The following is a 26,305-nucleotide window of genomic DNA, read 5'->3' as shown; positions in this document are numbered from 1 at the left end:
AAATAGGTGTACCTCAGATTCTTTTTTGAGGTTTTTGATACTATCAACATGGGAGTGGACCATTTGTTTAATTAATGCAAATGTTTGTTAAACATTGTGCTATTTTAAACAGCTAAACACAAAATGGACACAAACACTCTTTTACACACACTATATCGCACAGAGGCAAACATCTCTGAGGGCTTTAAAAACTATCACTATGTAACTGTTTTTATATTGATATTTTTATGACTTTTTTTAAACTAAGGAGCAGGTAAATGTTAACATTTTCATATAACTACCTATTTTTATGTTATATTGATACATGTGTGTGTGTGTATATGTTAGATTTATTGTTTTTATAAATATGTTATTTATATTTGATTTTATATATGTATATATTTTTTTTACAGATTTCAAACTTCCACTTATTGTAATGCCCTCAGCTACCAGGGCAGAAAGGAAATGTCAACACAAGCATGGAAAATACTCAAATTATGTACACAAAAAAGTAAAATCATATTGAAAACTTAACAATAAGCTCTTAAAATGAAGGTGCAAAAATAAGGAATATGTAAGAAATGCTTCATAAAGTGTAGGAACATAGTGCAAAGTTTGAAAATGTAAACATGGAGAAACCTGAGAAGAACATTTACTGACTGTCCTTGTGTCTACAGATAGAACACATATCGGGTCTAATCAAACTGTCAAAGGTAAGTCCTCCTCTCCTCCCTCGCCAGCAGTCAGACCACTTGTCTGTCTTCATAACAGCATCTTATCTCCAGGGGGATGTAGAGCGTAAACTATCGCAGATGATTCTGGACAAAAAGTTTCACGGTATGATCCGTCATACATACAGTATCTGTGCACGGCACAAGCGTGAGCTTTGAAACATTACTTAGGAGTTTGTCTGCGCCGCAGGAATCCTGGACCAGGGAGAAGGAGTCTTGATCATCTTTGAGGAGCCGCCAGTGGACAAAACGTACGAAGCAGCCTTGGAAACCATTCAGAACATGAGCAAAGTGGTGGACTCACTTTACAACAAAGCCAAGAAGCTGACATAGGTGAGATGATTGCCATTCTGGAATCGGTAGAGCAGGGGTGTCCAAAGTGCGGCCTGCAGCTCATTTTTAACGGTCCACTGCACCTTCTAAAAAGACTATCCCAAAAAACATCAAAAAGTGGAATAGAAGAGCAAACAGGTGAAATGTGACGAGAAAAAGTTGCTATGTGGACTCTAATAACACAAAGCTGTCATGCAAGCGTTTTTTTGAAAACTGTCATTGCTCAAAAATGAATCAGATCAAATATTCCCCTTGGAAATACTTTTGGGGGAAAACATTGCAAATGTTCTGTGTTTGCCATTTTAAAAAACAATGTTTTTAATGAAAGAAATTGGTAGAAATCAAGCGAAAAACATAACAAAATCATAAAAACGTATAATCGAGGTTAAGATCTGAAGTTGATCTAGAGCAGGGGTCTCAGACACGCGGCCCAATTGCGGCCCACGGGACGTTATTTTGCGGCCCCCACCTTAATAAGAAAGTTTAACATTAGTGCGGCTCGCAAGTTTTATATGAATGGCGCTTGACAGCGTTGTGTGCGGAGCTGAAGGAATCTACCAATCACGGTGTGGTATTTGGCTCTCGAGGGCCGAACATTGACGTCACTTGTTTGATGCAAGCAGAGAAACGTTTCGCCGCTTTTCCACTAGATCCGCACGCGCTCTTCCTCCCTCGCTCGCTCTCTCTGTCACTGTGTGTGTGTGTGTGTTTGTGTGTGTGTCTCTCTCACTCTCTCACTCTCTCTCTCTCTCTCGCTCCCTCCCTCCCCCGGTGCCGCTGTAAACAGTCCTGGCCGGGGAAACCTACACTAGACCACAGTCTACCCCTTCGTTAGTGGAAAAGCGGCAAATTAGTGAAAGCGACAGAAACGTTGCCACGGAGACGAGGGTTTTCTTCACTTCATTCATACCGCGGCGCCTGTCCGTCCGTAATAACAGTCCCCGATTAACCTGGACCAATTGAAACCGTTATTTATTTTTTTATTGTTTCATTTACATTGCCTCACACATTTTTGCTGACTGGAGAAATCGAAGGATTATTGCTATCTTATGACTGATTTATTTACTTAATTCTCATTTTGTTCATATATATTTTGATTTTATTTTGTGTTGAAAATGAAAATAAAGACATTTAAAAATATATTTTTTAGGAAATATTTTCTTGCGGCCCCAGCCTCACCCAGACTCCGCATCCAGTGGCCCCTAAGTAAATTAAGTTTGAGACCCCTGATCTAGAGATTCAAATGTTAAAAGTTAAACATAAATATATATTTTTGACGCTTTTATGAATGGGGCCCTTTAAATCCCCAATTATTTCAGTGGGATTATTTTTTTTGTTATAAAAAAAATAATTAATGTTATAAATTATTAACCTAATTAGGGCTCCATTTACTTCACATCAAATATTCCACTTAAAAAAAATGGCAGATAAATATTGCGTATTTAGTTTTTTTCCATAAAAACAAGGTTTTGACAAAAATGGCATAAAACACAAAAAAATAAAAGACTTATCGACAAATAGATCTGAAGTTGATCCAAAGACTTAAGCGTTAAAAGTTAAACCCCCAAAAAAAGTATGACTTAATTTTAACGTTTTTATGAGTCGGGCTCTTTGAGGTCCCCAAATATTTTAGTTGGAATTCTTAAAAAAAAAAACCCTGATATTGCTAAAAAAAATAATACTGAATTAAAATCAATATTGTTATGAATTATTGACGTATTTGAAGCTCGACTTGCTTTACACCATATGTTGCACTGTGAAAAATGTTGTGAGGGAAATATTGTACATTTTCCGTGTTTTTTTTTAAATAACAAAAAAAAACTGCGTTTTGACAAAAAGGGCATAAAACAAACAAAGGAAATTATATTTTTAATAAAAACCTAAAATGAACAGATATATCTGAAGGTGATCTCGAGACTTAAGTATTGAAAGTAAAAATAAATATGTATGACTTATTTTTAACACTTATGAGTGGGCACCCTTTAGGATCCCCGATTATTTTTAAACTCTTTCCTCAAAAAATGTGTTACGAATTATTGACCTATATAAGTTTCCAATTACTCCACGTCAAATATTCCACTTTGAAAAATTTGGGGTGGAAAATATTGCACATTTTGTGTTTTCTATAAAAACACAGGGTTTTGACAAAGAGGGCATAAAACAAATAAAACGATCTTTATTGATGGACTGAAATTTGATCTACAGATTTAAGTGTTGAATAAAAAAATAATATATCTTTTTTATTTTTTTTAATTTTAATAAGTGAGACCCTTCTTGAGGGTGGTCCTACAGGTAAAATGTTTTTATAATATTAGTTTTGAAAATGAAAAATATCAAAATGGCCCCCGCATGCTTTCATTTTCCAGTGTAGGGCCCTCAGTGGAATAAGTTTGGACACCCCTGTGTTGATATGGAAGCTTGATGCCTTTCCTCTGCTCTTTGTGGTCCTCAGAGCAGCCCGGAGGCTACGTGGTGGAGGAGCTGTGTGTGTTTGAGCAGCGTATGTAACATTTGAAGAAGAACACAAACGATTCCCCCATCACACACACCCCTCCCCCCTCACTCAATGGACAATATCGCAACTTCTCTTCTTTTGTTTTGTCCCCTTCTTCTAACACAGCGGCCGAGCCAGGCCATCAGGGAATATTATTGTACACCTACAATAAAAACGACGAAAAGGATGAACAGTACATACATATATCTTTATATCTTGAATGCAGACACAACACTTTTGTCATTTGACTCCGCCATGTCTCTCCAAAGCGCAACTGTTCAGTTTTTGGAAGAATGGAACACAATTTCGGTTGAACAGCGACTTCCCCATATCAATGCCAACAGTTTCAGTCCCCACTGTACTTCAGAAGTGTATTAAACTCACTATATTTGCTTTTTGGTTTTGTGTTTTTGTAATTAAAAAAACAAAACAATGATGGTTGCCACATGTCCACCCCACCTGGATGCTCGTGTACATTTGTAAAAGAGGCGAGGTGAACTTTCACCATCGGTGCCACGTTTCTTGGCGTCAGGAGGCACACAGTTTGTCTTCTTTGCCTCTTGAGCATCTTCTCTTCTCCATTGTTAGTTCCTAGCATAGTGTGGTATGCTAGTAACCAAACAATTTGTATGCTTTTGTTGTTTTTTTTCTCTCTTATAAAGACATTTTCAAAATAAATATTTTGTATTTTAAAGACATCTGTCCTGTCTCTTGAAACAACACTTAAATACCTTGACAAACTGCCTTAGCTGAAAATGCTATTAGTTAATTTTCCTGAAGGAATCAATAAAGTACCATATTTACTAGGTTCAACTAGTTATAAAAATGCACTTTTAAAACAATTCATTGCTAAATACATGAAAAAGAGTCAGGATATTATGAAAAATGAATATTTTACTCTTAACATCCATCCATTCATTTTCTACTGCTTGTCCCTTACTTTTAACATAAAATTCTAAATATTCTGTTGGAGCCAATCTGTGACGTCGACAATTTTTGTCACGTGATGCCACAAAATCCCGCCCGTTCTCGCGATAAGAAAATAGTAAAGTATTTACTGTTCATTAAAATGTGCATTTTACACAAGTTACTAAAATAACAAAAAAATATAATTTTTACTTATTTACTTCTTCTGTATTGCGTCGGCGCGTCAATGTATTTTTGCCACGTGATACAACAAGATCCCGCTCGTTCACGCGATACTAACATAATACAATCGCAGGCCCTGTTCATAAAAAAAGTACATTTTACACAATTGGTTAACAAAATGAATGAAATAAGTCAGGGTGATATGAAAAATATATATATTTTTTTATTTTTATGATAGAAAAAAGATCCCGCTCGTTCTCGCGATACTAACGTAGTACACTTGCGGGCGCTGTTTATAGAAAAGTACATTTTCCACAACTGGTTATTAAATTATTGAAAAAGAGTCAGGATAATGTTAACAAATAACTTTACTTCATAAAATATGATTATTATTTTTTTAATTGAACAATTAAACACACAAACAGCACATATTGAATTTCCCCCAGGGATCAATCAATCAATCAATCAGTGTTTATTTATATAGCCCTAAATCACTATTGTCTCAAAGGGCTGACCAAACCACAACACAAACCACAATGACATCCTCAGTAGAGCCCACATAAGGGTGAGGAAAACTCACACCCAGTGGGACGTCGGTGACAGTGACAATGATGACTATAAGAAACCTTGGAGAGGACCGCATATGTGGGCAACCCCACACCCTCTAGGGGGCTCAAAGCAATGGATGTCGAGCGGGTCTAACATGATACTGTGAAAGTTCAATCCATAGTGGATCCAACACAACCGTGAGAGTCCAGTCCAAAGTGGATCCAACACATTAGCGAGAGTCCCGTCTACAGTGGAGGCGGATCAGCAGCGCAAAGATGTCCCCAGCCGATACACAGGCGAGCGATCCATCCTGGGTCCCGAGTCTGGACGAGCGGTCTATCCTGGGTCCCGACTCTGGACAGCCAGTACATCAACCATGGCCACCAGACCGGACCCCCTCCACAAGGGAGAGTGGGACAGAGGAGAAAAAGAAAAGAAACGGCAGATCAACTGGTCTAAAAAGTGGGTCACCAACGCAGTGCCCGCGGGCACCAGTAGCCAGTAAGGACCAGATGAGTCGCCCGCTGGCCTGTTTTAAAAATAGCTCAAATAGCAGCACTTACCAGTGAGCTGCCTCTATTTTTCAAATTTTATTTATTTACTAGCAAGCTGGTCTCGCTTTGCTCGACATTTTTAATTTCAAGAGAGACAAAACTCAAATAGAATTTGAAAATCCAAGAAAATATTTTAAAGACTTGGTCTTCATTTATTTTTTTACTTTGCTTTTTTATAACTTTCAGAAAGACAATTTTAGAGAAAAACTACAACCTTAAAATGATTTTAGGATTTTTAAACACATATACCTTTTTACCTTTTAAATTCCTTCTCTTCTTTCCTGACAATCTAAATCAATGTTTAAGTATTTGTTGTAAAGAATAATAAATAAATGTTCATTTAATGATTCATTTTAGCTTCTGTTTTTTGGACAAAAAATATTTGTGAAATATTTCTTCAAACTTATTATGATTCAAATTAAAAAAAAATATCCGGCAATTCTAAAAAATCTTTAGAATCAAATTTAAATCTTATTTTAAAGTCTTTTGAATTACTTTTAAAATTTTTGTTCCGGAAAATGTAGAAGAAATAATGATTTGTCTTTGTTACAAATATAGCTTGGTCTAATTTTTTATATATTCTAACAAAGTGCAGATTGGATTTTAACCTATTAAAAACATGTCATCAAAATTCTAAAACTAATCTTAATTAGGACAAATTACTAATGATGTTCCATAAATTATGTTTTTAATTTTTTCAAAAAGTAGCAAGTTTTTCTGTTCTTCTTTTCGGTTGAATTTTGAATTTTAAAGAGTCGGAATTGAAGATAAACTATGTTTCAAAATGTAATTTTCATTTTTTTTCCTGTTTTCTCCTCTTTAGACCGTTCAATTAAGTGTTTTTTTCATAATTTATTCTCTACAAAAAAACTTGCATAAAAGGAAAAAAATGTACAACGGAATGACATTTATATATATATATATATATATATATATATATATATATATATATATATATATTTATTTATTTATTAAAGGTAAATTGAGCGAATTGGCTTTTTCTGGCAATTTATTTAGGTGTGTATCAAACTGGTAGCCCTTTCGCATTAATCAGTACCCAAGAAGTAGCTCTTGGTTTCAAAAAGGTTGGTGACCCCTGGGCTAGAGTATACGAATATGAGTTTTAAGGTGAGACTTAAAGTACTTTCTATTCTATTCTATTCTATTCAGTTCTATTCATATTGACAATATACGAACAAACCAAGGCAATTCTAATACATAGCAAAATAACAGATATTCAGTAGGTTGAGCAATCAATATTGTTCAACAAACATAACATGTTAAAGAAAATACAAAATGAAAAAAAATGTTCTAAACTTCAATTATTGTAAGTAAAGACAATTATTTAATGGCTTATTTTTTGTTTACCATTTTCTGAGATATTAATGATTCGAAATCATCGATCCAATGGTAGAATTCGGGTATTACGCTCAGAAATCGACCTTATTGTATAAAAAAAATTGCTTGCAACAAAATATAAATAATCATTTTTTAGATTGCTGTCTTTCATAAATATAGAAATTTCAATCTCCTACTAAAATAAGTGTACAGTATCACATTATACAAAATAAACACTTTCACGCTCCGGTGACGTTTATGTATTTTGGTCACATGATGCCACAAGATCCCGCCTGTTCTCGCGATACTTGGCGGAGTGTGCCGTTGCTCTGTCAGCGGAAGGACTTCGTTGAGTTCTAGTTTGCACTTTTTTGGGATCAAGCGTCAAACTCCAAAGACAAAAATGACATCGAGGGTGAGTGGAACTTGTTATAAACATCGAAAACACACACATTGCTACTTTAGTGACGGTTAAAAGTCGCCTTTTAAAGGCTTGAAAGCGTGTCTTAAGTTCCTCGAGAGTGTGGCAAAAATATACTTGTCATTCAAAAGTTGGCATCCCGGAAAGACACATTTTATAGTCCACTAACACGAGTTAGGTGGCACTTAAATGTGATAAACTTTGCTCCAAAGCAGTAGAAAGTAAGGACGGCTTTATATTCTAGCGCTAAAGTGATGTGTAAGCAAGTGTTGCTGCCCTAAAAGGTGGATTTGTCTCAGGAGAGCTCGGCACGTCACGTGACTAAAATTGGCCAATTCAACATGTCCGAAAAGGAGCAGGAAGACGCTTATTGACTAATTTTCTTCATATCTACCACTGATAATTTAACAACAGTGTGTATTTTAAATGTTGACGTTCATATTAATATTTCCTTTGCTTGCGTTTTGGTCATATTTTGTCAGTGGCAATTTTAATAAATGAGTTTTGGGAATGTGCAGTGAATGTAATGCTGCGTGCTGCCAGCAGATAGCAGTCAAGTATGTGCAAACAGGTACTTTAAAAGAGTGGTTCTCAAATGGGGGTACTTGAAGTTATGCCAAAGGGTACGTAAATTAAAAAAAAAAAAATTCTAAAAATAGCAACAATTCAAAAATCCTTAATGAATATATTTATTGAATAATACTTCAACAAAATATGAATTTAAGTTCATAAACTGAAAATAAATGCAACAATGCCATATTCAGTGTTGACAGCTAGATTTTTTTGTGGACATGTTCCATAAATATTGATGTTAAAGATTTCTTTTTTTTTGTGAAGAAATGTTTAGAATTAAGTTCATGAATCCAGATGGATCTCTATTACAATCCCGAAAGAGGGCACTTTAAGTTGATGATTTCTTCTATGTGTAGAATTCTTTATTTATAATTGAATCACTTGTTTATTTTTCAACAAGTTTTTAGTTATTTTTACATATTTTTTTCCAAATAGTTTAAGAAAGACCACTACAAATGAGCAATATTTTGCATTGTTATACAATTTAATAAATCAGAAACTGATGACATAGTGCTTTATTTTACTTCTTTATCTCTTTTTTTCAAACAAAAATTATTTGCTCTGATTAGAGGGTACTTGAATTAAAAAAATGTTCATAGGGGGTACATCACTGAAAAAAGGTTGAGAACCAGTGGCCTACTAAAATTAGATTTTCTTATTTAAAGGCCTACTGAAACCCACTACTACCCACCACGCAATCTGATAGTTTATATATCAATGATGAAATATTAACATTGCAACACATGCCAATACGGCCTTTTTAGTTTACTAAGTTGCAATTTTAAATTTCCCGGGAGTTTCTTCTTGAAAACATCGCGTAATGATGACATGTACGCGTGACGTCACGGACTGTTAGGGAATATGAGCGCTAATTACACAGTATTTTGGGGATCTGTGTTGCTGAATCTTTTGCAATTTTTTCAATTAATATTGGAGAAGTCACAGTAGAAAGATGGAGTTGGGAAGCTTTAGCCTTTAGCCACACAAACACACTGTGATTCTTTGTTTAAAATTCCTGGAGGTGAAACTTTCCTATGGATCACAGCGCGGTCAAGCGGACATGGATCCCGACCACATGTCAACCAGCAGGTTTCGGTGAGAAAATTGTGGTTAAAAAGTCAGTTCTTACCGGAGAAAAGCTGAGCTTGTGCCGTCCATAGCTGCCGTCGACTCCCCTGAGACATTGCGCGTCAACACACCCGTGGAGACACCCTTCTGAGTATCAGGTAATATTAAACTTACTAATAAACTAGCAAAACAATAGAAAGATAAAGGATTTCCCAGAATTAACCTAGTAAATGTGTCTTAAAAACATCGGAATCCGTCCCAATGCAATCACGTTTTTTTTTTTTTAACTTTTTATTTTCTAGTCCGTCGCTATCAATATCCTCGAATCTTACATCCTTGCTCAAATTAATGGGGAAATTGTCGATGTCTCGGTCCGAATAGCTGTTTTTGTTGGACGCTCCCATTAAAAACAATGTGAAGATGTGAGGAGCCATCAACATGTGACATCATCGTCTGCGACTTCCGGTAGAGGCAGGGCTTTTTTGTCAGCACCGAAAGTTGCGAAATTTATCGTGGATGTTCTCTACTAAATCCTTTCAGCAAAAATATGGCAATATCGCGAAATGATCAAGTATGATACATAGAATGGACCTGCTATCCCCGTTTAAATAAGAAAATATCATTTCAGTAGGCCTTTAAACGGGGATAGCAGTTCCATTCTATGTGTCATACTTGATCATTTCCCGATATTGCCATATTTTTGCTGAAAGGATTTAGTAGAGAACATCAATGATAAAGTTCACAACTTTTGGTCGCTAATAAAAAAGCCTTAGTTGCAGGCGATGTGCGTGTGACGTCACGGGTAGTAGAGCGCCTCACATCCTCACATTGTTTACAATCATCTCTAGGTTGTCCTCGGACAAGCCTTCCATCGTTGCTTCCAGTCATCCTGATTCTCCATACATAGAAGTAGAAGCATTTAAGTCTCACCTTAAAACTCATTTGTATACTCTAGCCTTTAAATAGACTCCCTTTTTAGACCAGTTGATCTGCCGTTTCTTTTCTTTTTCTTCTATGTCCCACTCTCCCGTGTGGAGGGGGTCCGGTCCGATCCGGTGGCCATGTACTGCTCGCCTGTGTATCGGCTGGGGACATCTCTGCACTGCTGGTCCGCCTACGCTTGGGATGGTTTCCTGCTGGCTCCGCTGTGAACGGGACTCTCGCTGCTGTGTCTTGGATCCTCTTTGGACTGGACTCTCGCGACTGTGTTGTATCCATTGTGGATTGAACTTTCACAGTATCATGTTAGACCCGCTCGACATCCATTGCTTTCCTCCTCTCTAAGGTTCTCATAGTCATCATTGTCACTGACGTCCCACTGGGTCATTATTGTCACCAATGTTCCACTGGGTGTGAGTTTTCCTTGCCCTTATGTGGGCCTACCGAGGATGTCGTGGTGGTTTGTGCAGCCTTTTGAGACACTAGTGATTTAGGGCTATATAAGTAAACATTGATTGATTGATGATGACATTTGTCCAGTTCTTTGGTACTCTGAGAAATAATCTGAGCGCTCACACTGGTTATCGAGCCACAAAAGACTGAGGCAACCTTAAGCACTTTGAATGTTATTTAAAAAAAAAAAAAAACACTATGTATCAGATACTGTTGGGGCTGGGCGATATGGCCTTTTATTAATATCTCGATATTTTTGTGCCATGTCACGATACACGATATATATTGTGATATTTTGCCTTGGCTTTGGATGAACACTTGATGCATATAATCACAGCAGTATGATGATTCTATGTGTCTACATTAAAACATTCTTCTTCGTACTGCATTCATATATGCTCATTTTAAACTTTCATGCAGAGAGGGCAATCACAACTAAGTCAATTTATCAAAACTGTATTTATCAAACAGTTATTAAGCAGTGGCACAAACATGCATGTCATTTCCAAACAAAAATTGTAAGATTGTCAGAGACATTTTAAAACAAGCTATTAGTGCACTTTTGTGCATGATGTCACTAATATGACATATCAAAACAATACTAAATTAAAGTGCACTTTTTGTTCAGAACGCCACTACAATAGTTTAAAACAAATAAAGTGCACCTTTGTGCATGATGTCACACAAGATATTTCAATAACTGTCAAATACAAAATGAGCTGCATACTAGGAAATCAAATAGTGTTCGTCCTTCGCTATGTGGTAGGTTCCTGCGGACGTTATCTCCTTTTGTTGTTGACTATTTTTTTCATACGGTCTTGATCTGGAAATGTTTGCCTCGGCATTTTGTTTGTTTAGCACCGAATGGAGATGTTGAAATGCGGAGCAAGCCCTCTTCATTCTCTAGCGGATGACTTTTCAAATGATGCTACATATTAGCAGTAATGCTACTTAGGGCTTGCCGATATAGTCTTTTATCAAAATCACGTTATTTTATGCCATATTGTGATATACGATATATATCTCGATATTTTTCCTTAGCCTGGAATGAACACTTGATACATATAATCACAGCAGTATGATGATTCTATGTGTCTACATTAAAACATTCTTGTTCATACTGCTTCAATATATGCTACTTTTAAACTTTCACGCACGGAGGGAAATCACAACTGATTCAATTTACCAAAACTGTATTTTTTAGATACCCTTCATTCTCTCGTTGGTGACTTTTTAAATGAAAGAACAAATTAGTAGTGCTGCTACCTTTTGTAGTAACACTTCTGCTGCAAACTTTGCATATTGCTGTTGTCTGATTAATATCTTCCCGCTTGAAGCCAAACCACTGCCAGATTATGGACCCCCTGCTGTTTTTTTGGGGCATTAATTGTTCTTCCTCCATTTGTGATCAGTTTTGCACCTTTTCTCTTTTGTAATGTCACTCGCTCCGCTCTTCTTGCACCACCTGCCTCAGCTAACATTAGCCATGCCGCTACCTCTTTGCTCGGCAAGAGCGTTTGACGTTACACGCGCGACAGTATGTGACATATGTAAGAAGGTGAGCTTGTTTTACGTCTCTGTGAGAAGGAGAGACGAGAAGGAGTGAGAAACGCCCGTAGTGTAATGCCCACAGCTAAAAGCAACTGTGTGAGAACGTATACTCGAATATTAGGATATAGTCATTTTCTATATCGCAGAGACAAACCCGCAATATATCGTTTATATCGGTATATCGCCAAGCCCTTATGCTACTTTTTGTAGCTACACTTCTGCTCCACACTTGACAAATTACGGTTGTCTGTTCGACATCTTCCCGCTTGAAGCCAAACCACCGCCAGACAGTGGAGCCCCTGCTGTTTTTCTTGGGATTGAATTCTTCCTTCATTTGCTACCAGATTCGCATCTTCTTTCTCTTGTATTACCACCCGCACCACAGCTAACGTTACCAATGCTGCTTCCTCTCTGCTCCGCGAGGGCGTATGACGCGACAATAGGTGACGTTTGTAAGAAGGTGTGCTTGTTTTATGTCTCTGTGAGAAGGAGAGACAGAAAAGAGTGGGAAGAGCCTGTAGTGTAATGCCTGCAGCTATACGATATTGTCATTTTCTATATCACACAGAGATAAACCCGCGATATACACAGTATATCAATTTATCGCCCAGCCCAAATATATCGGTTACCGTTATTCAAAATAAAAATACAGCGATATCAGTTTTGGTCCTTGTCGCCCAGCCTTAGAGCGTATGTACCTATGTGTGTGTGTATACATGAATGAATAATTGTGTGTATGGGTGTTTGCATGTACAATATATTTGTTTCCCAGTCCGCGCGGGAGCAAAAGTATTGCCTCAGCCACCTAGAAAGCCAACTTTAAAAAGGCAGGTGCGCTACACAGGGAAGAAGGGACCCCCGGCCCCGTGCAGGCAGATTGGCCAGTGACTGGAACCCAAGAATAGGGCTCACCGTGCTGCCTGGCAGGCCAGCGGTAGGCCATAGACAGACGTGCCCGGGAGAGGACAAGGCACGGGAGAAGCAGGTGACAGCCAGCCCCAATGCCAGCGAAGGACCATACACCATGCGGCTAAAGGATGGGACGATCTGCCCTGAGGGACCCAGAGATCCCCCCCCTCCTCGCCCCACAAGCAACCGGGCCCACTCAAGCCGGCCGCGGCAGGACTGCCCAGCACGTGGCCAAGGGAACCACCAGCCCCACCTGCAGCGATGGAGATGGAACATCCAATCAACCTCCCTGGCGGATCAGCCCCCTGAGGAAAGAAAAAAAAATGAAGAAAGGAAAGAGAAGAGATCACAGACACCACATACAAGGTCACTAACCCCAGATGGACGCGGGACTGGACCCAGCAGGCCGGAGGCAGATTTGTACAACAAACTTCTGCAGAACTGTGATAGTTTTTTCCCTTTACTATTGATGTTCTGCTATGTTTGATGCATCTTTGTTAATCGTGCACGATTATAAATGATGTGGATCAAGGAGGTGGCCTGGCAACTTGGGAAAGAGCACTGTTCAGAAGTGCTTGTATCGCACATGTCACACACAAGTAAACACACTGCAGGACTGTTTGTACCGCACATGATATCACACACTAACACACTGCATGACTGCTTGTATCGCACACAAGTAAACACGCTGCAGAACTGCTTGTCTTACACATGATGTCACACAAGTAAACACTGGGGACTGCTTGTATCGCACATATAATCACACACAAGCAAACACGCTGCAGAATGGCTTGTATTGCACATGATATCACACACAAGCAAACACGCTTTAGAACTGCTTGTATCGCACATGATATCACACACAAGTAAACACACTGCAGAACTGGTTGTATTGCACATGATATCACACACAAGTAAACACGCTGTAGGACCGCTTGTATCGGACATGATATCACACAGAAGCAAACAAGCGTTAGGAGTGCTTGTATCGCACATGATGTCACACAAGTAAACACACTGCAGGACCGCTTCTATCGCACATGATATCACACACATGTAAACACGCTGCAGAACTGCTTGTATCACACATTATATCACATACAAGTAAACACATAGCAGGCCCGCTTGTATCGGACATGATATCACACACAAGCAAAAAAGCTTTAGGAGTGCTTGTATCGCACACGATATCACACAAGTAAACATGCAGCAGAAGTGCTTGTATTACACATGATATCACACAGGTAAACACGCTGCAGAAGTGCTTGTATCACACATGATACCACACAAGTAAACACACTGTAGGACCGCTTGTATAGCACATGATATCACACACAAGTAAACACGCTGCGGGACTGCTTGTATCACACATTATATCACACACAAGGAAATACTCTGCAACACTGCGTGTATCGCACATGATATCACACACAAGCAAACAAGCTGCAAAAGTGCTTGTATCTCACAAGATATCACACACAAGTAAACACGCTGCAGAGTTGCTTGTATCGCACATGATATCACGCACAAGTAAACAAGCTGCAGAACCGCTTGTATCTCACATGATATCACACACACAAGTAAACACGCTGCAGAAATACTTGTATCGCACATGTCACACACAAGCAAACAAGCTTTAGGAGTGCTTGTATCGCACGTGATATCACACAAGTAAATACTTGGGCCTGCTTTTTGTCCTGCAGGCGTGACACAAAATGAATGAATGAAGCGTTCGCACACTGAGACATTTTTGGCTCCATGTAAAAGTTTGTAAATCGAAAGGTTTGCATTTATAGGGTTTGTAAATCGAGGTACCGCTGTAGCGTAGTACATTTTATGAATGACCAATCTTGTTACGGCGATTAACAGTTTCTACACCCTGCCAGGTGATGCAGGTGGCGCGGTGCCCAACAGAGAAGCTCTCCTTGACCAACTTTGCTGTCATCAACGAGAAGGAGGCGCACTTCGAACAGTGAGTCCGCTCCCCTTTTCGCTATTCCACGCCGTCATGTGACAGCAACGGTACATCCTATTTCCTCCCCATGTCGCCGCAGACACGTCACCGTGCGCAACGTAACGCACAAGTACGTGTTCAGCTTGACGACGCACCCCAGCGTCAACGCCGGCACCATCGCCTTCAGTCTGCCGCAGGTAGGAAAACACCTGGCCAGGCTCACTTTCTGTCACTTAAGTCTGCATGGAGGCTTCGTTCTTGTGTTGTTTTTATACTGAGCTTTGCTTTCGACATTCTAACACGACCTAATGAAGCTAAAAAAAGTCAAGATTCATGTATTGAAAGTAGTACTTGGCGATAAAACGATACATATCGCGATAGAGACATAACCTATAGTCATTAAAAAATGACCTGTATTACCATACCACATTAACACTGTTCAGCCTTTTAGCCGAGCACTTTTACCTTTTGTAAATGACTTGCCTAAAATAGAAGAACATGTGTGCTTATTGTAGGACAGCCGTCCAGCTTTGCACATGTAAACATGCTGCAGGACTGCTTATATCACGCATGTGAAGTGAATTGTGAATTAAATTAATTTAGTGCTTTTCTTTAGAGACTCAAAAGCGCTTTACATAGTGAAACCCATTATCCACGTATTTAAGCTACATTTAAACCATTGTGGGTGATCAGGTGGGTAAAGTGTCCTTCCCAAGATCAAAAAAGGCAGTGACTAGGATGGCGCAATTGGGGATCGAACCTGGAACCCTCAAGTTGCTGACACGGCCGCTCTACCAACCGAGCCACGGCGTGCCATGATGATATCACACACATGTAAACACGCTGAAGAACTGTTTGTATCGCACATATCACACACGAGCAAACGCGCTGCAGAACTGCTTGTATCGCGCATCACATCACACACAAGCAAGCATGCTGCAGAGATACTTATATCGCACACGATACGACACACAAGTAAACACGCTGCAGGACTGCTTGTATCGCACATGATATAACACACACAGGTAAACACATTGCAGGACTGCTTGTATCGCACATGTGATCACGCACAACACGCTGCAGAACTGCTTGTATCCTGCATACTATCACATACAAGTAAAGACGCTGCAGAACTGTTTGTATCGCATATCATATCACACACAAACACGCTGCAGAAGTGCTTGTATTGCACATGATGTCACACACAAGTAAACACGCTGTAGAACTGTTTGTGTAGCACGTGATATCACACACAAGTAAACGCTACAGAACTGCTTGTATCGCGCATCATATCACTCGCAAATAAACATGCTGCAGAACTGTTTTTATCGCACATCATATCACACGCAAGCCAACACGCTGCAGAACAGCTTATATTGCGCATGATACCACACACAAGTAAATACGTCGCAAGACTGCTTGTATCACACATGATAACACACAGGTAAACAAGCTGCAGGACTGCTTCTATTGCATATGAGATCACACACACGTAAACACGCTGCAAAACGTCTTGTATCGCACATGATATCACACAGGTAAACACACTGCTGGACTGCTTGTATTGCACATGATATCACACAGGTAAACAGGCTGCTGGACTGTTTGTATTGCACATGAGATCACGCACAAGTAAACACGGTACATAACTGCTTGTATCGCACATGAGATCAAGCAGAAGTAAACATGCTGCAGCACTGCTTGTATCGCACATGATATCACTCAAGCTGTGGGACTGCATGTATCGGACATTTTACATAGAAGCCAATATCATCCCATACTTGTTTTTTTTTGCTGAAAATTAGACAATATAATTTTTAGATTGGGACAGCCTTACTCCTCACTAACTAATAATAACACAAAGATTTGTTTTTTTACTTTTGCACAATGTTTTTTAAGACTTTTTCAAAATTCCAAGCAAAGTAGCAAATTAAGGAAACGCATGGAGGTTATTATGTTTCTTCATTACGAAAGATTTTTTTAGACGATGAATATATGGAACTGCATTTTTACATTAAATTATGCTGACATTTTCGGTAAATAAAAAATTAGGAGCAAAATATGTTTATCTAAAAATTCCCTTTGTTGAAATACAGTGTTTTAAAATTCTGTGTAAAAAATTTAATTAAAAAATCAGTGCATAGAAGTTCAGAAAAAAATAAATAAATGCAGAAAAATCATGTGAAAGAAGTGTATTTATAAAATAAAGTGTATGAAAAATATGTAAAAATTAGATGTTTAAAATATTTAGTGTGTAAAAAATTCAGAGTATAAAGAAATAATTGTATAAAATATATAGTGTAAAAAAATGCAATGGAGATATAATTGTTGCTTCAAAACTCAAGAGCCACTTCCAGTTAGTTTAGACCAGTGGTTCTTGACCTTGTTGGAGGTACCGAACCCCACCAGTTTCATATGCGAATTCACCGAACCCTTCTTTAGTGAAAAATAAAATGTTTTTTTTTCTTCAAATTCAAGACAAAGTTATATGTTTTTGGTAACACTTTAGTATGGGGAACATATTCTAAGTAACAAAGATATTAGTTAGAGTTTTTTGGACACTAGGGGAACATATTCTAAGTAACAAAGACTTAATTTAGAGACATTTGGTTAGGGCCAGGGTTAGAGGATTAGGGTTATAACAAAGCCATGCCGAATAAGGCTTTAATAGGTAAAAATGGTAAATGTTTGTACTTGTATAGCGCTTTTCTACCCCTTTTTAAGGAGCCCAAAGCGCTTTGACAGTATTTCCACATTCACCCATTCACACACTGATGGCGGGAGCTGCCATGCAAGGCGCTAACCAGGCCCCCATCAGGAGCAAGGGTGAAGTCTCTTGCTCAAGGACACAACGGACGTGACTGGGATGGTAGAAGGTGGGGATTGAACCAGTAACCCTCAGATTGCTGGCACAGCCACTCTACCAACTTTGCCACGCCGTCCCCAAGTACTTAATAGGGCCAATATGTCACTAATTTGCATGTTAATAACCAACTAATTAATGGTGAATATGTTCCCCGTACTAAAGTGTTAACATGTTTTCTTTACTGGTGCACAAAATGAACCGTGCATGAACATCACCTTGTTTAAAGAACAAAACCAACACAGTGCATGAACTCAAAACAAATTACACACCTGCAAATCAGCGTGACTTCTGCTGTTGTCCTATCCGTAATACGCCGATAGGGAAAAGTTTTTATTTACACGAAGAGTCGGGTGTGTCTTGATCTCCGCCGAACCCCTAAGCCCGACTCACCGAACCCCTAGGGTTTGATCGAACCCAGGTTAAGAACCACCGGTTTAGACTGAAGCGCCTCATTGGGTGGTTCTCAAACAGGATCAATTGCTTTAGTCTTTATTTACCGGAAGTGATTCTTGAGTTGTGAAGCAATAAACTCACTGAATTATTGAACCCATACATTTTGTACACAGACTCTTACTCAATGAAATTGTCAGCACCTTTTGATTGAAAAAAGTAGGTCCACAGAATTCAAACACAAAAAATTCTGTGGCATAAATTTAGTGTCAAGCCATAAAAGCTTTGGTAAAGAAGTCTATAATAACCTCCTTACAAACGTCTATTTTACCCATTTAATTATAAGATGCAGCGTGAATACAGAAGCTTACACTGCTCCGCTTGTTTTTGAGCGCTCGTCTCTTTGCACGGCTGTCTCTGTCACTGCTTCTTCTTTCTTTTTAACCCCGCCTTGTGTCTACCGCCTTTTCCTCCATCTTTAACCTGGGCTGCCGCCTGTCACACCAGCACTCAGGTACCACGCTCACTTCATCCTCTGCGTTCTCTAACAAGTGTAAATAGATGTTTGTGTATTTACCCGTGGAAACACTGACGTCCACCCCTCTCCTTTTGTCCCCCGCAGAGAAAATGGGCCGGTCTATCGATAGGACAAGATGTGGAAGGTGAGCTTTAAAGATGCTCTCATTGGCCCTTTCATTAGGTACATCTGAGGCCTAATGCGAAGGCTCCGATGCAGGCGCTGCATATAAAAATGAAAAACTATAAGGATAAGGATGTATTTTGATACATTTATTGCTGTGTTTTCCAGACTACAGAGTGCACACATTACATTTTAGAAGAAACTCATACGTTCCCATATATTAGGTCGCACTGGACTATAAACCGCAGATATATAAGTTGTGAAATGAGTTATTTACAAAGAAAGATTGTGTCAGTATTTATTTACATACCTTAATTGTTTCCAAATGGCGTCTGTAAAACAGCAGTAAAACGGCTGATCAAACAAAACAGAAGTCATCGTCATGGACCCGCTAGCTGCGAAAGCTCTCTCTCCAACCAGACTAAATAACTCCACGGTGACGTTTTGGTGAATTTACTGAGGAATCTGTAAAACTGAAACAATACAAAAAGAACACCATTGTAAGTTAGTATAAGGTGTTAGTATATTAGCTAATACTAATGACGCTACCTCGATTACATTACGATAGTACGTACAAATATGCATGAAAACACTCCTACAGACATCACACATGGGACGGTTTGATAAGAAAGAATTGTTTCAGTTATATTGTAAAACTTACAAACGTTGCTTGGAGTAATGAATGAAGAATCCATACAAGTAGAACGCTATGGATGGATAAATACTGAACGGCCAGTTTCACACAACAACACCTGCAGTCTGTTGGTGTCTTGACAGATTTTGTATTTTGGTAGAAATACAGAATTTGTAGTCCTGCTCCAGGAGCACTTGCATTCAGAGGAGAAGCTACACCATGTTTAGATACCAGTTTCACGCAATAACCCCTGCAGTGTGTTGGTGTCTTACCAGATTTAGTATTTTTGTAGAAATACAGAATTTATATTCCTGCCGTAGGAGCACTTGGATTCAGAGGAGGAGCTACACCATGTTTAAAGGCCTACTGAAATGAGATTTTCTTATTTAAACGGGGATAGCAGGTCCATTCTATGTGTCATACTTGATCATTTCGCGATATTGCCATATTTTTGCTGAAAGGATTTAGTAGAGAACATCCACGATAAAGTTCACAACTGGAGAAAAGCCCTGCTTCTACCGGAAGTCGCAGACGATGACGTCACATGTTGATGGCTCCTCATATATTCACATTGTTTTTAACGGGAGCTTCCAACAAAAACAGCTATTCAGACCGAGAAAATGACAATTTCCCTATTAATTTGAGTGAGGATGAAAGATTCGTGTTTGAGGATATTGATAGTGACGGACTAGAAAAAAAAAAAAAAACGCGATTGCAATCGCGTTGCATTGAGACGGATTCATATGTTTTTGGAGACATTTATTAGGATAATTCTGGGAAATACCTTATCTTTCTATTGTGTTGCTGGTGTTTTAGTGAGTTTAACTGTACCTGATAGTCGGAAGTAGTGTCTCGGGGAAGTCGACGGCAGCTGCATGGATGGCACAAGCTCAGCTGATATCCGGTAAGAGGCGACTGTTAAACCACATTTTTCTCACCGAAACCTGCTGGTTGACATGTAGTCGGGATCCATGTCCGCTGTGATCCATACTAAAGTTTCACCTCCGTGAATTTTAAACAAGGAATCACCGTGTGTTTGTGTGGCTAAAGGCTAAAGCTTCCCAACTCCGTCTTTCTACTGTGACTTCTCCACTATAGTTGAAGAAATTGCAAAAGATTCAGCAACACAGATGTCCAAAATACTGTGTAATTATGCCATTAAAGCAGACGACTTTTAGCTGTGTGTGTGTGCAGCGCTCATATTCATAACAGCCCGTGACGTCACGCGTACACAACATCATTACGCGACGTTTTCAACAAAAAATTCCCGGGAAATTTAAAATTGCAATTTAGTAAACTAAAAAGGCCGTATTGGCATGTGTTGCAATGTTAATATTTCATCATTGATATATAAACTATCAGACTGCGTGGTGGGTAGTAGTGGGTTTCAGTAGGCCTTTAAATACCAGTTTCAAACAATAACAACACAAAATGTGGATTGTTATGATCATGCTTTGATTGTCAACAATGTTTGGTAATGTAATATGTGATATTTCTAACTGAATAAATGCCTCTGATATTTTGTACATTACATGTTTTACAAGTTTAATGGTCTTCATATCGCTGCATGGCAATGTTTTAACTTTCTATATTTATTAATAAAATGTAATATCCTGCCTGCTAATCATTCTGTAGTTAAGGACTCAACCAGGACATGTTATAAAGGAATTGAAACAATATTTGACCCAGCCGGGAAAAGCCCAATTTTTTTGGTGCAAATATCATAGAATAACATTACTAAACGTATTTCTCAAAGCATGATTGTAATGTAAGACGGATTTATTTTTAGTGTATTTAAATTTGATGTATAGTTTAGCGTTTTTGTTTTTTTTTAAAGCCAGAAAAGTTTGAGAAGGTGCCCTGACCTGTTTTGATGTCGGACCGACTGACTGCAATAAAAGAAGTCCAATTTTGACTTCATGCCTACCGTCTTAAATTTCTGTTGAGATTTCATGCTATTTTACTATAGCAGTCACAGTATCGGTCTACATTTTATGTTAGTATTTTCCTGTACTCTAAACACGGAAGCACCATTGGTTGCAATGATGTCATCTCAAGGGAAAAATTAGGCAGGAGAACAACTCGTCATGGCTTTAGACCTGATATTTCCATAATGTACCCTTTTCTTTGTCCATTTCTGCTCACTATTTTCCCACTTGTGGCTCATCAGTAACTAGTGAACGCAGCCAAGTCTCCCCCCGGCTACAGAAATGCCCAAGAGTCATAAAGAACCCGTGTGCGTTAATCGCACATTAAAAAAATTAGTGCCGCTATTGGAACTTGTAGTTAACGCGTTAACTTTGACAGCCCTAATTTTGATGTATAATAATTATAGTGACATGTTTTCAAAACGGGTTACATGTAACAAATGCTCTTTCTGGTTGCATGGAGATGGACTAAAATTGTATTATTTATTTTATTAAGTATTAAAAAACAAGTTTTTCAATAAAAAAATGTAATTTAAAAAAATGTATATATATTTTTACATTATAATTTTTTATACCATTTTGAAAACATATGAATCGATTTAGAATCAGGATGAGTATGAATCACGATTTTTTTGTGTACCCCTACTTTTCGGTCAATTTTACAGCGCTCTTCTCATCCTGTTGGGTTCATCCGTGATCCAAGCCTTCATTGTTATCATCACTTTTGTCCCGCAGTGTCCAACTACACGTTCGACAAGTCCAAGCAGTGCATCAGCTCCATGACGCTGCAGATTGACTTCTGGCAGAAGAAGACGGTAGACAGCAGTCCTTACGACTCAGACGCCATGGCCAGCGACTTCATCAAGCAGTTCGGCGGCCAGGCCTTCAGTACGCGGCAGCAGGTGTGTGTTGTGTCCTTCGCCTTGCATTGCCGCCTCCTGCCAACTCTCACCGGCTTCTTCTTCGTCTTTCAGATGGTTTACAAGTTTGGCGATACATCCATTGAGGTGCTGGTGAAAGACATGGAGGGCATGGACCCCAGCATCCTGAAAGGAGACCATGTGGCTGCCAAGAAACATAAGGTCAGCTCAGGCTTGTTTTTCTTCTTAGTGAAGTATTGTCAACCTGTACACTGTGGTGTTTCCCCTCTATATGTATGTGTGTATATATAAATATATATTTATATACACAATAAAATTCCAGACGGTCAGTAGTAGCATCTAATTTTTCAATTACCGAAAAAACGTAATTAATTAATGCATTTTGGGCAACACATGCGCACTGGAATCGTGTGGCTTAATAATCATGTTGGATGAACTACACGGACTTTGCTACGGAGATTTCCCCTTGGAGTAAACGGAGCCAAGCAACACACTTGAACGTAAAATAAGGCTCCACTCTTCCAAAATGTGCCAGCTTAATGCTAATTAACATTGGATTTGTCATAAACATGCTACTATTAGCATTAGATATGTCACGTGGCGATTTCAGCACCTCCAAATTTAGTAATGAAAACTACAGCCATGATGAAAGTTACAATCAAACAGTTAAATAAGCACACTACTTACAGTACAAACAGTTCGTAGGGCGCAACATAACACATTTAGCTTACTGGAAAAAGCTCCATCCTCGTTTCACACATACCATCGATAGCCTGTACTGTACTGCCATCTTATGGCTTGGAAGTGCGACTGAGAACTACAAATTAAAATTAAATGTAAGAATAAAACAAGAATATATATATATAACTAGTCTGCACATATCATAACCAATTCATTTGTAAATGTTAGATGAAAATATAAAATATTGTTATCATTCTATAAAGGATTATCACCACACACAAAAGTACATAAAATTGATACTGTTCTTTACCGTTATTAATTCCCAGGTTGAAATGTGAACTGTACCCATCTCGCCATGTCATCATATATATACTTGCCTTTTAAAATATTCAAAATTGTAACGGGGAAAAAAAGGTACTTTTTTCATCCTTTCTTCATCATCTGCCATCTCAACCACTGCTGTCAACATAAGGGGTGTCCGATCCAATAGTGATATCGGTTCTATATCAGCAAAAGTATTGGATGATTTCGGATTGTGTGGAAAATGTCCACTATAAGCTATCCAAAATGAGCAGTCGTGTTTACTTGTGCAAAGCTCTCCTATAAGAACAAAATTTCTTCGAGTTTATAAAAGTTGTTATCAAAAGGCTACTAGCAGCTACACAACAGCTAAACACACAATAGCACACGAGCTAGACATATGTACTAGGTTGTTATGTACCGTATTTTTCGGACTACAAGTCGCAGTTTTTTTCATAGTTTGACTTATACCCAGGAGCGACTTATGTGTGAAATTATTAACACATTACCGTAAAATATCAAATAATATTATTTAGCTCATTCACGTAAGAGACTAGACGTATAAGATTTCATGGGATTTAGCGATTAGGAGTGACAGATTGTTTGGTAAACATATAACATGTTCTATACGTTATAGTTATTTGAATGACTCTTACCATAATATGTTACGTTAACATACCAGGCACATTCTCAGTTGGTTATTTATGCCTCATATAACGTGCACTTATTCAGCCTGTTGTTCACTATTCTTTATTTATTTTAAATTACCTTTCAAATGCCTATTCTTGGTGTTGGGTTTTATCAAATAAAATGCCCCCAAAAATGTGACTTATATATGTTTTTTTCCTTCTTTATTATGCATTTTCGGCAGGTGCGACTTAAACTCCGGAGCGAATTATACTCCGAAAAATGCTGTAAATCTTACATCAACTCACACAAAATTCAGAATTGATTCTGACTTCAAAGCGATTCTGACGATATATTATTTGGTCTACACCTGATAAACCTTTTCAAAACAGCTCACAGGTTATAAAGGCTCCTCTTGGCTGCTGAAAAAAAAAAGATTCCGCACCCCCTCACTCTCAACTGCGACTATAAATAGTAAAATTTGTCCATAAAATTGTTATAAGTACACCTCTGCACAACATTATACCTTAACATGATATAAAGAAAAATAATACAGAAATATAGATCAAATAATTAAGTTTTTTAGTCTGTAATAGAAAAGATTAAAAATGCCTGAATAAAATAAAAATGCTTACCTTATTTAAACTATAAAACTGTTTTGATCGATTTGAAACCTTTGATAAATTTAATAAGAAATTTGATCATATTTACTCAGCAGCACTGCACTTTAACCCATGTAACAAAAATTAATAAAACCATTTTTTTGTTTCTGATCAAAACATGGATGTAAGGATTAGTGGCTGCAATGAGCACATTTTGCAGTGTACAGCTTTTCAAGCATGATACTGATAAAGCATGTTGCCCTGGGATTGCACTGTAAACACATTTGTCAATATAAACAAGTATCAAATAATAATAGTTGCATATGACTTACGCATACAAAGTCATACAAAGTATCCAGTAACAAACGTGTCCCCATCATTCAATGAGCCCGACTTCATGAATTTATGTGTCACCAAAATAAAACAATTTCCACTCCGCTTCAACTTAAAGACAGCATAAGTCAATTCCGGACAGTTAATAATAAATAGGTTAGTGTTTCATACCTACCATTGTTCTGTTCGACTCGTTTGACTTGATCAAACCTTTTTTCAAGTTTTGCACTACTAAATAATAAAAGTAAGTGTGATGATTTCTGATGATATTAAAGTGAGTCATTATCTGTTTGGGACAATTATCAAAAACTCCGATATCGGTCTCGTTTCAGAAGTGGCAAGCCGTATTCAGCATCCTTAGTATACAAACCCCAAAACCAGTGATGTTGGCACGTTGTGTAAATTGTAAATGAAAACAAAATACAATGATTTGCAAATCCTTTTCAATCTATATTCAGTTGAATAGACAGCAAAGACAATATATTTAATGTTCAAACTGCAAATATTTGCTCATTTGGAATTTGATGCCGGCAACATGTTTCAAAACAGCTGGCACAAGTGGCAAAAAAGACTGACAAAGTTGAGGAATGCTCATCAAACACTTATTTGGAAAATCCGGCAGGTGAACAGGCTAATTGGGAACAGGTGGGTGCCATGATTGGGTTTAAAAACAGCTTCCATGAAATGGTCAGTCATTCACAAACAAGGATGGGGCAAGTGTCACCACTTTGTGAACAAATCCGTGAGCAAATTGTCCAACAGTTTAAGAGCAACATTTCTCAACCAGCTATTGCAAGGAATTTAGGGATTTCACCATCTACAGCCTGTAATATCATCAAAATGTTCAGAGGATCTGGAGAAATCACTGCAAGTAAGATATATTACAGGCCCGCGACCCCTCAGGCGGTACTGCATAAAAAAGCGACATCGGTGTGTAAAGGATATCACCACATGGGCTCAGGAACCCTTCAGAAAACCACTGTAAGTAACTAAAGTTGGTCGCTACATCTGTAAGTGCAAGTTAAAACTCTTGTATGCAAAGCCAAAGCTATTTATCAACAACACCCAGAAACGCTGGCCTGAGCTCGTCTAAGATGGACTGATGCAAAGTGGAAAAGTGTTCTGTGGTCTGACGAGTCCACATTTCAAATTGTTTTTTGAAACTGTGGACGTTGTGTCCTCCAGAACAAAGAGGAAAAAGAACCATCCAGACTGTTATAGGCACAAAGTTCAAAAGCCAGCATCTATGATGGTATGGGGGTGTATTAGTGCCAAAGGCATGGGTAACTTACACATCTGTGAAGGCACCATTAATACTAAAAGGTACATACAGGTTTTCGAGCAACATTTGTTGGCATACAAGCTACCTCTTTTTCATGGACGCCCCTGCTTATTTTAGCAAGACAAGGCTAATCCACGTGTTACAACAGCATGGCTTCATAGTAAAAGACTGCGGGTACTAGACTGGCCTGCCTGTTGTCCAGACGT

The 26,305-nt window shown here is 38.4% G+C and overlaps 2 protein-coding genes and 1 long non-coding RNA gene across 3 annotated transcripts in view; all 3 read left to right on the top strand.

Annotated features, from left to right (window-relative positions):
• psmd11b (proteasome 26S subunit, non-ATPase 11b) overlaps positions 1 to 4,231 on the top strand; it is a 38,191-nt gene extending 33,960 nt beyond the window's left edge. Inside the window, exons 10-13 of the mRNA XM_061908109.1 lie at positions 657 to 692; positions 765 to 816; positions 901 to 1,043; positions 3,496 to 4,231. Coding sequence (XP_061764093.1) covers positions 657 to 692; positions 765 to 816; positions 901 to 1,043 — 231 coding nt within the window. The 3' untranslated portion in view covers positions 3,496 to 4,231. The remainder of the gene's footprint in view (positions 1 to 656; positions 693 to 764; positions 817 to 900; positions 1,044 to 3,495) is intronic.
• A 3,124-nt stretch (positions 4,232 to 7,355) lies between these two features.
• Positions 7,356 to 26,305, top strand: part of LOC133557554 (vesicle-fusing ATPase-like) — a 63,210-nt gene continuing 44,260 nt past the window's right edge. The window contains exons 1-6 of the mRNA XM_061908106.1: positions 7,356 to 7,482; positions 14,868 to 14,953; positions 15,036 to 15,132; positions 18,814 to 18,853; positions 22,129 to 22,295; positions 22,368 to 22,475. Coding sequence (XP_061764090.1) covers positions 7,471 to 7,482; positions 14,868 to 14,953; positions 15,036 to 15,132; positions 18,814 to 18,853; positions 22,129 to 22,295; positions 22,368 to 22,475 — 510 coding nt within the window. The 5' untranslated portion in view covers positions 7,356 to 7,470. The remainder of the gene's footprint in view (positions 7,483 to 14,867; positions 14,954 to 15,035; positions 15,133 to 18,813; positions 18,854 to 22,128; positions 22,296 to 22,367; positions 22,476 to 26,305) is intronic.
• On the top strand, positions 7,489 to 10,904 carry LOC133557556 (uncharacterized). Its single transcript, XR_009807792.1, has 2 exons — positions 7,489 to 9,156; positions 9,222 to 10,904. It is a non-coding gene; the product is annotated as an uncharacterized LOC133557556 (long non-coding RNA).

Source organism: Nerophis ophidion, linkage group LG08 (assembly GCF_033978795.1).
Source record: "Nerophis ophidion isolate RoL-2023_Sa linkage group LG08, RoL_Noph_v1.0, whole genome shotgun sequence".
NCBI classification, from domain to species: Eukaryota; Metazoa; Chordata; class Actinopteri; order Syngnathiformes; family Syngnathidae; genus Nerophis; species Nerophis ophidion.
Note: the sequence above shows the minus strand (reverse complement) of the source record. Positions and strands in the feature narration are given on the sequence as shown.